We start from the raw sequence: 12,807 nt of genomic DNA, 5'->3' as shown, positions 1-12,807 counted from the left end.
AATAAAGTAAATAGTTTTCCAATTAGTTATCAAAGGTACGCCAGACGCGCGTTTCGTCTACATAAGACTCATCAGTGACGCTCATATCAAAATATTTATAAAGCCAAACAATTTCAAAGTTGAAGAGCATTTAGGATCCAAAATTCCAAAAAGTTGTGCCAAATACGGCTATTAAAGGTAAACTATGCCTGATATATAAGAAAATCCTTATTTTTTCGAAAAATTTAATCTTTGTTCACAGGAAATTTATAAAGAAAATGAACACATTATTGATATATAAGTCCACACCGAAGTGTTGACTACTGGGCTGGTGATACCCTCGGGGACGATACGTCCACCAGCAGTGGCATCGACCCAGTGGGGTAAATAGTTAACAAAGGTACCAGGATTATAGTACGCGCATTTCGTCTACATAAAACAGATAACAATTGTTATCGGGTGATAATTTTAAGGGTTGTATTTATCCCTTTATTTTTGTATTTAAAAATGGTAATGGCCCCAATTATCAATCATTCAGGAATTATTCCCGATTCAAAGATAAGATTGAACAATTTGCCTAAGGGAAGATTTTATGAATTCGATCGTCACTGGTGAGTCTTTTGTAGACGAAACGCGCGTCTGGCTTTTATTCAAAATTTATCCCTGGTATCCATGATCAGTTTATTAATAGTTTTATCATCTGAACAGGCTTCGTTGTTTTTCATTTTTTTAACGCACTTTTAAATGTCATCTTCAGTTATTGGCACATTATATATAAATAAGGCTTTCATTGGTGTTATTATCGAAATCGCAATGAGCTTGAGAAAAGTCTCCTGTATCATTTATATTGTCTTTAGCTGTATTAGGTTCTTTCAAAACTAAGCAAATTTAAAAAAAAAAAAAAATTCTCACAATTTTCCAGTTATATCCCGTATAAATATTTTTCAGTGAATTCATTTTATTTTTGAATTCTTTCCTATATTCATAACTTTTTTATATTGCTTTTAGCTTGCGTTTGCGAGGTTGCAGTAATGTGTAGACAGATTTTTTTCTGAGTTTAAACTTTCGAAATTTTTGTCTTGCCTTGTAATGTCTTGAGCAATCAAATCAAACCAAGATTTTTGCGTGCCTCGTTGGTTTGTTGTTATAAAAGCTTTAGGAACGGCCTTTTTAGTAACAATGGTCTTTATAGCCTAATATAATAAGTTATTTTCTGTTTTATAAACAATTGAGTCTATACTAAATTGGGTCAAGTTCTTAATGTCTTTAATTTTTTTCTTTGATATAGCTATCATCTAAGTATCAATATTTTCTTGGGAATGCAATAATTTTGAAGGGTCCCATATCTTAATTTTCTCATTTTAGCCATTATCAATATCGTCATTTGTTTCCTTATCTAAAATTAAACACTTAATTGATATGAGTAAAGTGGAGCGAGTGGACGTCGGAATATTAACTGGAAAAATATACACAACAGCTGTATACCGCTGTTTAAAATTCATAAATCGATAGATAAAAACAAATCAGGGTATCAAACTAAAACTTAGGGAAACGCATTGATTATAAGAGAACAACGACACAACATTAAAATGTAACACACACAGATAGGAACTAAGCATTAGACAGAATCCGATGAGAATAACAAATATATCATCTTAACTAAATACATGAATTTGGGATACAAAAGTACCGTGACACGTCTTATAATAATGTGAATTCACACTCAAATATAAGAGGAATCAAACGACACACAATTAAAGAAACACAACGTTAAAATGTAACGCACACAGTAACGAACTATAATATAACAAGTAGTTTTGCATTTGTTTTTATTATTCCTTTTCTGAGTGAGTTTTTCTTGTCTGATTCACACAGCATGTTTTCAATCATACCCTCATAAGTACATATTTCATGTTCCTTACCATAAATAAAATCTCAGTCTTCTACTGTTCGCGCTTTAAAGTCACCGATAAAAAAAAATCAATTTTGCTTGAGAGATTTTCTATAGGTTGTTAAGTAATTTCCACGTTTTCATCGATCTCCGACGGAGTCATTTCTCGAGCGTTTAAATCGACTTGTTGGTATTGGCGCGGGAATCAATTAATTGCTAGAGGAAATTTTTGACAAGAAGAACATCCATAAATTATTTTGTTTGTTTGTTAGAGGCTGTGGTGTTATTGTATGGTTTTCCATTTATATGAAGCTAGTCTCGGACAAGATTCACTTTTTGCCGTCGACTTTTGCTTTCTTCATAACTGGGTGGAGTTCTTTTATTTTTTTTTCAATTTTTACAGGGAACTGGTTGCTAACACCAAATGTGTTTCTTTTAACTTTTAAGGTATGCTAAGGACTTGTTCCATTTCTCTTCGGTAAATAAAGCGTGTCATTAAAGGGCGGACTCCATTTAGGCCTGGTTTGCCGAAGCGGTGAATTTTTCTAAATGAAACGCGGTAGTTTTAATATTCCTAATTCCGCAAGTTCTGAATTTTCACATATTTTATACTTTTGGAAATCTACTCCAGAAAAGATTAAAATTTGTTCATTCTTCTGCATTTTTAATCCGTGATCGTGTCTTGCATTTGTTTGATTGTTTCCTTTTGTTCTGATTTGCCTTCGGTTTATATAGCCAGGAGTCTTTCTTCAATGTTCTCAATTGAGTCCGTATTTCTATCACAATGGTTTAACGCACTATTACTATTTTTAGTATACTTTTGATACCTTCTTCTACTACTTTGCTGTTGTTTGAGATGTCATTTAACAGCTCTTTGTATTCTAGTACTCTTTATTACATTTTTGTGTTGATGTCTTCTATTGTTTTAACATCTGTCTCGATTACTTCGATTTTTTCGTTAAGATGAAGTAAAGTATTCAATATTGCAATCATCACCGTTTTTGTATCGGTCTGATCAGTTTTTCCTACAAGTGTTGACTTAAATCTTTTTTAGACCGAATATTTGAGTTACCATTTTGGTTTCTTTGGGTTTAACATACGACTCGTTTGTTTTTCTTTTGTCCATTTTAGCTCTTGATTTGAAATTACTGGCTGCTTTGATTGCAAACCTTTAGTGTAACATTACTACTCATAACAATGAGGATGAACATTGGCCTTGTTGCGATTGAATGACAATATTATCAATATGATATCGGTGCAGTTTTCTTGAAGGCATTTTTTTATGAAAGAAACTTCTCAATGCTTTTGTTACTTAATTAAATAAATCAGCATTTATATTGAAACCAGATTGGAATAAAGCTGTATATATAGATTTATATTCTGAAGTTACCAATGACCCTAATATCTTGTTTTAAATAATATAATAGTTTGTCATGCACTTGTTATGGTAAAAAGCTTTCAATTTGTCTTAATTAATTTTTGTAACAAGTTTGAATCACCGTTATGGTTTGCATCTGATAAAAACGTTTTTTGACTTGCTTGTAGCTCTTGTTGTTGCAAAACATACAATTAATCATGGTAAATCGAGTAAAGATATTTATGACGTGACTGTCCTGGACTGCACATTCCGCCAATTCAACATATTGTCTCTTAGTAAATATCGCAATGTTATGTTCTCTTGTATAATATATATTTGTAGTAGCTATTATGGTACACCATTTCTAAACTTTCCTTCGGTTCGGTATATCATTGAAGGAATCATATTCACTCATCAGTTACATGTTAATATCCTCTGAACGCCAACCATATATAGCAAAAAAACGCGATTTACTGTAATCAGTTAATAAAACAACTGTTCGCCAATTCAGATTTGGTGATATCATAAAGATCGGGAGCTTATCGAGTCCTTTGTTGTATGTCAATTTCTACTCGTATCATGTCCTTGTCCGGTAACCCGTAGGAATACGGGGATAACTTTTCTTTTCTTTGCATTGTTTATGCTTTCCCGCCCATGACAACTACAACAAATATGGCGGATTTTGACGACCAGTTCATTGCTCAAGCGCGGAAAAGGTTATTCCGTAAAATCTCCTATGCAGTGACGACTTTTGTACTGGGAACTTCACCCGTCGGTAAACGCATGCATGATGTCGATATTAAGTAATCACGAATTAACTTCTGAACCTCCTGTGTACAATGATGATCATGCTTCTGGTCCGGACTGATCACAAGAAAATATTCTGTCAATTGATGTTCTGTTAAAATGTGTGGGTCATTTTCATTACTATATATTCCGTCATAGTCCAAAATCGCGTGTCTATGTAAAACTGTCACATATATAGAAACTTCTTGTTTTGGAAATACGAAGACTGGGTTTCACAATGTTCTGTACATTTATCATGGATTGCAACACAATGCGTGACTGGTAAATTGTTTATCAACGTTTTCATTTGTTTTGACTGCCAGTAAGCCCTAAATTGGTGGGACGTAGATGTTTCAAATAATCATACATGTCACATACCTTAGAGCTTTGCTTTACATAACAAGTTTTCTAACTACTTTGTTGCCTTTTATTTATACATGTTTATAAATTTAGTTATGCACTCGTTATGGTAACAAGCTTGTTCTTTAACATTGTCTTAATTAGTTTTTGTAGCAAGCTTGAATCACCGTTTTGGTTTGCATCTGATTAAAATTTCAAAAGTTTTTGTCTTGTTTGCAGCTCTTCTTGTTGCAAAATGTACTATTAGACATGATAGATGGAGTTCAGATACTTTTGACTTGACTGTCCTGGATTTCACACTACGCGCGTTATTTAGTATCCAACATATTTTTTTGGTTATTCTGCATAGATGGAAAAAAATATTACAATCATTCCTTAAATGAATCATATTCACTCATCAGTTTCATGTAAAATACAATCTTAACGCCTACCATCTACAGCAAAAAACTGCGATTTCCTGTTATCAGTAAAACATACTGCTGTATTACTGCTTCTCTGGCAAATTACACATTATAGCTCATAATGAGCTTTTCGCATCACTTGGCGTGAAGTAGGGGTAAAATAGGGATTCTGTCTTATAACTCTGAAACTAAAGAATTTAGAGTAAATCTGACATGGGCGTAAAATTGTTCATCAAGTCAAGATATATCTGCCCTGAAACTTTTGCTAAAAAAATGGACAACCGGTTGATCGGTCATTTTTCAACATTTTTTTTTTAATTTTTGTTATCTTTTACTATTAAAATTTAACCAAACTTATATTATCCACAATCATTATTAGGGTATCTAGTTTAAAAAATGTTTGCGGTTACCCAACCAACCAACCACAATTGCGTCCATGGCTAAAAAAAGAACATAAGGGTAATATGTAGATTTTGGCTTAAAACTCTGAACCAAAGCATTTAGAGCAAATATGACATGAAGTAAAAATGTTTATCAGGTCATAATTTTTCTGCCCTGAAATATAAAAGATGAATCGGACAACCATTTGTTAGGCTGCTTCCCCTAAATTGGTAATTAATTTGAAATTTTCCCGTTTTCGGTTATAAGCTTGAATATTATCATAAATAGAGATGAACTGTAAACATACATAATATTCAGCAAAGTAATATCAACAAATAAGTCAACATGACCAAAATGGTCAGTTGACCACTTAATGAGTTATTGCTCTTTAAATCAATTTTTAACATTAATCAATAAGTTGGTAAATTTATACAAAATATTATCCTCGGTAACTAAAGGGAAAGTTTATTAGAGACAGAGAAAATTGTTAGTATCAAGCTCAGTCAATTTAGAACTTCAAACACTTCACCATCACCTAAACACAAATGTTGAAATTTTTTAAAATTGGAAGTTAACATCTTTATTTTATGCTTATTTAAGGTTACAATTCAAGTTACACGCATTTTCGCCGTTTTCTTGTTGTACGTTTCATACTTTATAGATTTAATTTTTATAACCTTACATGTAATTTTGATTTTAATGGCTAACTTTCCTTACGAATTTATTCACGGTCTTAGTCCGAATCGGACGATTTTAAAGGAAATTTGGGTACAAGAGTAATGTGAAAACAACATTTTTTAAATTTCAATAAAAAAAAAATGTTGAAATTTTTAAATTTCACATAAGTCTTACGGGGTGTAGGGTACTACCTTTCAGGTAGCAAATATAAAACGTTTTAAATCCAGAGACAGAGAAACTGAATAAACTCATATTTAGCGGTTAACGTCTTGAGCGTGACGCCAACGTGGGTCATTTGCATATCTAGGTCAATAGTGCCTTTCATTGACGGCGTGGTGGCCAAGTGATGCATTTGCTAAAATCAATGTTAATTATCGGAATAATAGGGAAAATCGTTATTGGATTACACATCTAATTAAAGATATTCAATTTTTTTTTCACTGAAACAACACGAAATTTAGGAAATAAAGGCAATAGTAGTATACCGCTGTTCAAAGTCATAAATCCATGGACAAAAAACAAAATCAGGGTAACAAACTATAACCGAGGGAAACGCATTAAATATAAGAAGAGAACAACGACACAACACTAAAATGTAACACACACAGAAAATCGACTGTTATTGTTCTGAATGACCGAAAAAAAGTGTATCAATTCAATATCTTTTACATACGGACGTGAAAGTTATTTCAGAATTAAATCAAGCAAAGCGCTTCGGACGCATGAAATTACTAAACGTGTTGTTCTCCATTATTTATTTGTTGTTCATATTTATGGTGATGGATCCAATGTAACAACCATGAAATACTTGCATTTATGGAACGGTCTCATAGTTGCTGAACAACTCATTAAAGTTTATTCCAGGGAGTTGATTTATAGACTCTGTCTTTTGCGTTACTTGTGAGGTGGACGCCATTGTTGACTATCTAGCTGGAGTTGGAAGTGTCAACGGTTGAACAGGCGAAGGTGCAGTAATGTTAGTTAATAATGTTGGGCAGGTAAGGCGTTTGCATCAGAATCTCTCCCATTCAATGCATTTCTATTAGAATAGTTGCACCGGTCGCTCGGATTGAATGGTTTGTGTAAACTTGTGATAATAAACAAAGTTTACTTAACTTATTAATAAATTGAACCAAAGTATCACGACCAACTGGAGAATTACAGTACTAAAAAGCAGAATCTTCATAAAAGGATCCCAGTAATCTTTGCCATAACCTGTTGCATATATGATGCAATTTTGAAATGTATTTCTAAAAAGCTGCCACTGGACAATACAGATTAGCATGTTGCTCTGGTATAATTGCAGGGACATACCCCTTGTCATTGAACTGGTGATTCTTGGTAAGTTCGTCCATTTCTTTTGTCGCGTACTTTGTTTTTGATTTTTGGATCTGTTTTTACGATAAAAGTGTCTTTTGTCAGATTATCCCTTTTTCCAGCCCCTCGTCTAAAGAAATACATTATTATGTCAAATTGTACCTTATTTACGAAACCAGTAGGGAAGCATGGTTGCATAAAAGTTTAGAGTACAATTTTGTCCTGTTTATTTCTGATATTATTGGAAAGTGCAGTGTGGCTCCTTTTCCGATGACTTTTAATTCTGTAAGGGCGGTTTTAAATACTTGATTTAATTCTTAAAAGGTTTCATAATGGCAAATAATCCGAACGTCAGTGTCATTTAGCCGACCAGGACTATACTGGTCAAAGTGTGTATTCCCGTAGTAAACTACCAGCCCCTTTGTTTGCTTTTTCTGTTGATGATGCAATGTTTTCAGATCTTTTGTCCATACTTTTATTATCTGTGTGAGAATCAAATCGTTTTGCAGTTTTCAACATAGACAACGTCAGTGAATACACATCTCACGGGTAAATGGATAGCAACGTCCAGGAATATGGTTTTCGTAACGACGTGTGTTAACCAATCGAAATCCTAGAAATTTACAAAGCCAGGGATAATGTCTCATAGGCATTTCTTCCACATCATCCTATTATGGTATCCTCTTCAAAACCTCAAGGAAAAAACATTTGTCATACACATCATACCCGCAAAGTGGAAAGGGATTAATATAAGTTGCAAAACTTGTTTCCCAATCCACTATAAATAAATATTTTTAAACTGAAAAACATCATACGAATAATGAGGTTGACGTTTGGCAGTAACATATTTCAAACTTGTATAACGGTCAGATACATGTACGATTGCATGTGTTAACCATTTTCCAAAGTATTTATTACATGTAATCAAATATCACCTTCTGTTTTACTTGGCAAACATTCACAATGCTATCATGCAATTTATTAATTAATAAAAATAAAGTGCGAAATAGGACCATGATCATTACACAAGTCTGAAGGGGTTTCAACAATACAATGTCTATGCACTGTCTGTTGCATTTAATCCTGGTGGCCACATGTGTGATGTATTCCGAGGTGAAAGCAGGAGGTTCATGTCTGCGACTTGGTAAGAATTATACGAAGTAAACTTAGATTTGAAAGATATAAAAACTAATCTTTTTTTTTTAACTTAAGCCATTGGCTTGGAATAAAATAATTCTAATTATGTTCTTCTTTTCATTTTATGTCAACGCATTTGCTGAATTAAACGCCATTCCGTAAACAACATGTGCAATTAATTTAAGGTTTATGTACCCTTCTGTAGCCATTTTTGTACGCATTTTTCAAACCTCAATTGTATCAAATCTAAAAATATAATAAATAATAGAGATAGGCCATTTAGTACATGTTCCAAGGGGAAACTTGATGCGAAGCATTATTGTTTAATGTTTCATTGCATTTGATAAAAAAAAAGAGGACTTAGTGGCAAATAAATCAAGATTTTATAGAAATTCCACAGCCTTTAATACAGAGATTTTTGTTATAAAATTTGGAACATGAATTACTCACTTGATTTTCTATGATGTGCCAGTGTTTATATTTTACAAAAAGTTCCAAGTAACCTGTAAATTCCAAAACACCTCGTGCTGAGTCACTAAAGTCGAGCGCACCCTAAAAGGTGTACTTGATTTCGGCTATATTTATACTTGTCTTAACCAATAACTACATTTATAAACTTGTTTTAAGAAAATCAATGCTAGCACTGCATGCAATAATCCTATATCTATCAGTCATCAAATTGCCAAATATGAGAGTACAAGGATAAAGGCTGTGGATTTTCTATAAAAATCTTGATTTATTTGCCACACAGTCCTCTTTTTTTAATAAGTGCAATGGAACAGTAAAAAATAATGCTTTGCATCAAATTTCCCCTTGGAATATGTACAAAATGGCCGATCTCTATTATTCATTATATCTATAGTTTTGATACAATTGAGGTTTGAAAATTCGTACAAAAATGGCTAAAGAAGGGTACATAAACCTTAAACAACCAAGACCATTTAACATTTTAAAACTATCTAAAAACTATCAGGGCGTGTGTATAAACAATAGTCAACTTCTTATTGAGTTTCGACGAAAAAAAGGAACATGATTTTCAGAAACTATTTGTATAATATTATGGTCTTCAGAAATATGTGTATGTAATAATGTATAAATATTGAAAGGGTATTTTTGTTGTTTATAAATATAATTCTACAGTGAACTGATGATCAATTGTTTTTAGAAAACAAGATATTAGACAACCTATTGGATATGATTGTTGCCGTAAAGTCAGGATCACCCAATTCTGGTAATGATTAAAAAATTAAGTTGGGAGAATTTGGTACAATCATGTTACCTGCAATCAATATAGAAAGCTAGTACCGACAAAAAGTTGTTTTCTGTTTAGTGATAAAAAGGTTGAAATCATAAACTAATTAAGAAGATTTTTTTTGTCACAAAACTTCATTTTTATATTTTGCTTTTTATCTAAAAAGTAAAATCACAAAAATACTGAACTTAGAGAAAAATCAATTCGAAGAGTCCATAATCACATGGCAAAATCAAATAACAAAACGCATCAATAACTAAGGGACAAGAATTGTCATGTTCCAGACTTGGAACAGGCATTTTTAAACGTAGAAAATGGTGGATTAAACCTGGTTTTATAGCGCTAACCCTCTCGCTTTGGTGACAGTCTAATCAAATTCCGTAATATTTACATTGATGCGTAAATTTAAACTACGTTTAATAAATTCAGTTATCTACTATGGTACAATTTAAAGTAATTAACAACAAAACCAGTTGTACAATTTGAAGAAATCGTGTTTACCATTTTTATATTTTATTCAATTATTCAATACATCGTTCACATAACAGGAGGAAACAGTTATAGACCCGCCTTTACAGCAACCCTAAATACTCACCCCGTAACGGTGAGTGGAAAGTTCATTCCGACGTTCGATAACGTTATTTTGAATCGTGGAAATGGTTACGATTCTAAAACAGGAAAGTTCACTGCTCCAAAGTCCGGCCTCTATCAGTTTTCCTTTACAATAATGTCAAACGGTGGATCCGATTTGAATATGGGTGTGGCAAAAAATGGAAAATTTTTAATATCTTTACATGCGGCAAAAATTCACGGTGCCACTGCAACTGCAAATGCCGTCTTGGAACTAAAAGAAGGTGACACCGTGTATCTGATCCATGGGGCCTCTGCAACACAAAGCATGGCTGGTCATCACTTTTCACACATGCTGTATTACATAGGCGAATGAAGTGTCGTTTCAATAGTTCAATATAAATATTTATGATACTAGTGACTTTTTCTGTGTTTTTTTTCAATACCAGGTAAATTATAACTATCATATTTACAACGATAGAAGAAATAAGACACAAATAATAACAATAATATTCTACTCAATCAAATATGATTCTGGAAAACAAAAACTCAATATTTAGTTTAAATTTTTTAAATTTAAATTCAGAAATTTTTGAAAATATTTTTTTTAATTATTACGATAACAACTTAATATTTTCTTAAAACATGATGCCCAGAAACTCTCTAAATCCACAAGTGTGCCCAGGGAATAGAAGTATGGTCGCTCTTAATATACTCCCTACCGGCGGGCATCTGTGGGGATGTACAAGTACAATGTCACGTCAGAATACGAACGTAAAATCCGATGCCTCATGCAAAGAGATATGCATATAATAAAATCAACGGTACCAATTTTGTTGCACCAGATGCGCATTTCGACAATACATGTCTCTTCAGTGATGCTCGTGGCCAAAATATTTGAAATCCAAAGCTTATATAAAAAATGAAGAGCTACAATCCAAAAGGTCCAAAAAGTATAGCCAAATTCGTGAAAGGAATCAGAGCTTTGCACGAGGGAGATACATTCCTTAATTTATAATAATTTCTATCATTTTGTAACAGCAAATTTTAATAACACAACACATCCGTATTTTCATGCCAGTACTGAAGTACTGGCTACTGGGCTGGTGATACCCTCGGGTAAGATTTGTATGATTTATGGTTTTGGAAGCGTTTTTTTTTTACTACATGTAAACTAGTAAATAATAAGTACATTGTAGTGTCCTTAGGTTCAGTGCATATAATATATGGGAACAATGATGAAAACATTTGATAAGAAAATAGTCTTTAAATTTTATTTACATTTATGATATAAATGAATTGGATCTGGATCTTTTGATTTTTCTTGTACTGATTTTTTTTCAAGATATGTTACGTTTTTGAGTATCAGTGTTAGTGCACAAACTTTTTTAAACTTAAATGACCTTCATTTATGACTTTTAAATGTATATCTGACAGACTAAAGTGGCTAACAATGATTTGAACAACTCATTATAGGCATTATGCTCTGTTAATGAAAACATACAGACTAATTGCATAATTGCAACAGTTTGTAAATGATGATTAATATATCTTTATTGCAAAATTACACCCATGAGGGTCAAGCAATACAATGAAACAATAATTTTATACTATACAATGCAATACAATGAAATACAATGTAATACAATGAAATACAAAATAATACAATACAATATATGGAAAAATAGAACATTAGAGTTCAATTATAAATGTATGTAAAAAACACCATCATAACCTTGCCTGACACGGGTCTGACTCCCTCAGTTCTAAAGACTGTTTAATGAAGACTACAATATGACAAATAAGTTCAGGGATGGGGTTTAGAATGTGTTTAAGTTTATTGAATGCATCAAGATGCTGAAATAATGGTACATAGTCTTTTACATGTAGATAAACAAAAAGATTAGAACGCAAAGATATGTTAATGTCACAATACAAAAAGAAATGATATTCGTCATCTAAGACTTCACATTTTTTACATAATCTTTGTGCTCTTGGAATGTTTCTGTACCTTCCTAATTCAATGCCTAGGGAATGATCACTTAGTCTAAATTTTGAGAGTAACTGCCTATGTATAAAATTATTGCAATTTAAATATTCCTCAGACTGACAATTATTTTTTAATTTCCCATAAAGACAAAGTTTGGATGAGGAATCCATTTTTGAAAGTTTAATTAAAGTATTTTTTTCATATTCCTCTGAAACACACTTTTTTATATTACATTTTAACATGTTTTTTGATTGTTTAAAAGGTACATTATTATATGGGTAATTTTATTAATAAACTGACACAAGTGCAGTTATCATATTATAAGAAAAAGCCCTGAACTGATAGACATTTTAATAGCTCCACTTCTTATTTTGTCTAAGTTAATAATTATGTATACTTGAGCTGCTTCATAAGATTATTATGTTTTAGCTTGAATTGGACATGTATTAGTTTTTAACTAATTTTTGTATGTTCAGTAATTATTTAACAATTTCATCACGATTACAAATACAGGTTACATGTGAATTATTATAGGTGCTATATGATTTAGAATATGTAGAAAATTAACAAACATTGGTTTAATCTTATAAAGGTACATTTGTATCTGCTCTAAGCGTTTTCAAAGACAAACATACGTTTCCTCATTGAATTATTAGAGTCTTTCTATATATATATATATTATTCTGAAGAACCTATGTTGATACAATA

At 32.1% G+C, this 12,807-nt stretch overlaps 1 protein-coding gene across 1 annotated transcript; it reads left to right on the top strand.

Moving 5' to 3' along the window:
* The first annotated feature begins 8,184 nt into the window (after positions 1-8,184).
* On the top strand, positions 8,185-10,485 carry LOC134686184 (heavy metal-binding protein HIP-like). Its single transcript, XM_063545858.1, has 3 exons — positions 8,185-8,294; positions 9,453-9,518; positions 10,088-10,485. The coding sequence occupies exons 1-3, from the start codon at positions 8,204-8,206 to the stop codon at positions 10,483-10,485; spliced, it is 555 nt and encodes a 184-aa protein (XP_063401928.1). The 5' UTR covers positions 8,185-8,203.
* Positions 10,486-12,807: the final 2,322 nt, after the last annotated feature.

The sequence above is a fragment of the Mytilus trossulus genome, chromosome 10, assembly GCF_036588685.1.
Source record: "Mytilus trossulus isolate FHL-02 chromosome 10, PNRI_Mtr1.1.1.hap1, whole genome shotgun sequence".
Lineage (NCBI taxonomy): Eukaryota > Metazoa > Mollusca > Bivalvia > Mytilida > Mytilidae > Mytilus > Mytilus trossulus.
The sequence above is the reverse complement of the archived record's forward strand: the minus strand, read 5'-3'. Positions and strand labels throughout refer to the sequence as shown.

Excerpts from the sequence above, each read along its gene's own strand:
- LOC134686184 (XM_063545858.1), top strand. The coding sequence starts at position 8,204 with ATGTCTATGCACTGTCTGTTGCATTTAATCCTGGTGGCCACATGTGTG. Across the intron at positions 8,295-9,452 it reads AGGTTCATGTCTGCGACTTG|AAAACAAGATATTAGACAAC; the intron begins GTAAGAATTATA and ends AATTGTTTTTAG. Across the intron at positions 9,519-10,087 it reads GTCAGGATCACCCAATTCTG|GAGGAAACAGTTATAGACCC; the intron begins GTAATGATTAAA and ends TTCACATAACAG.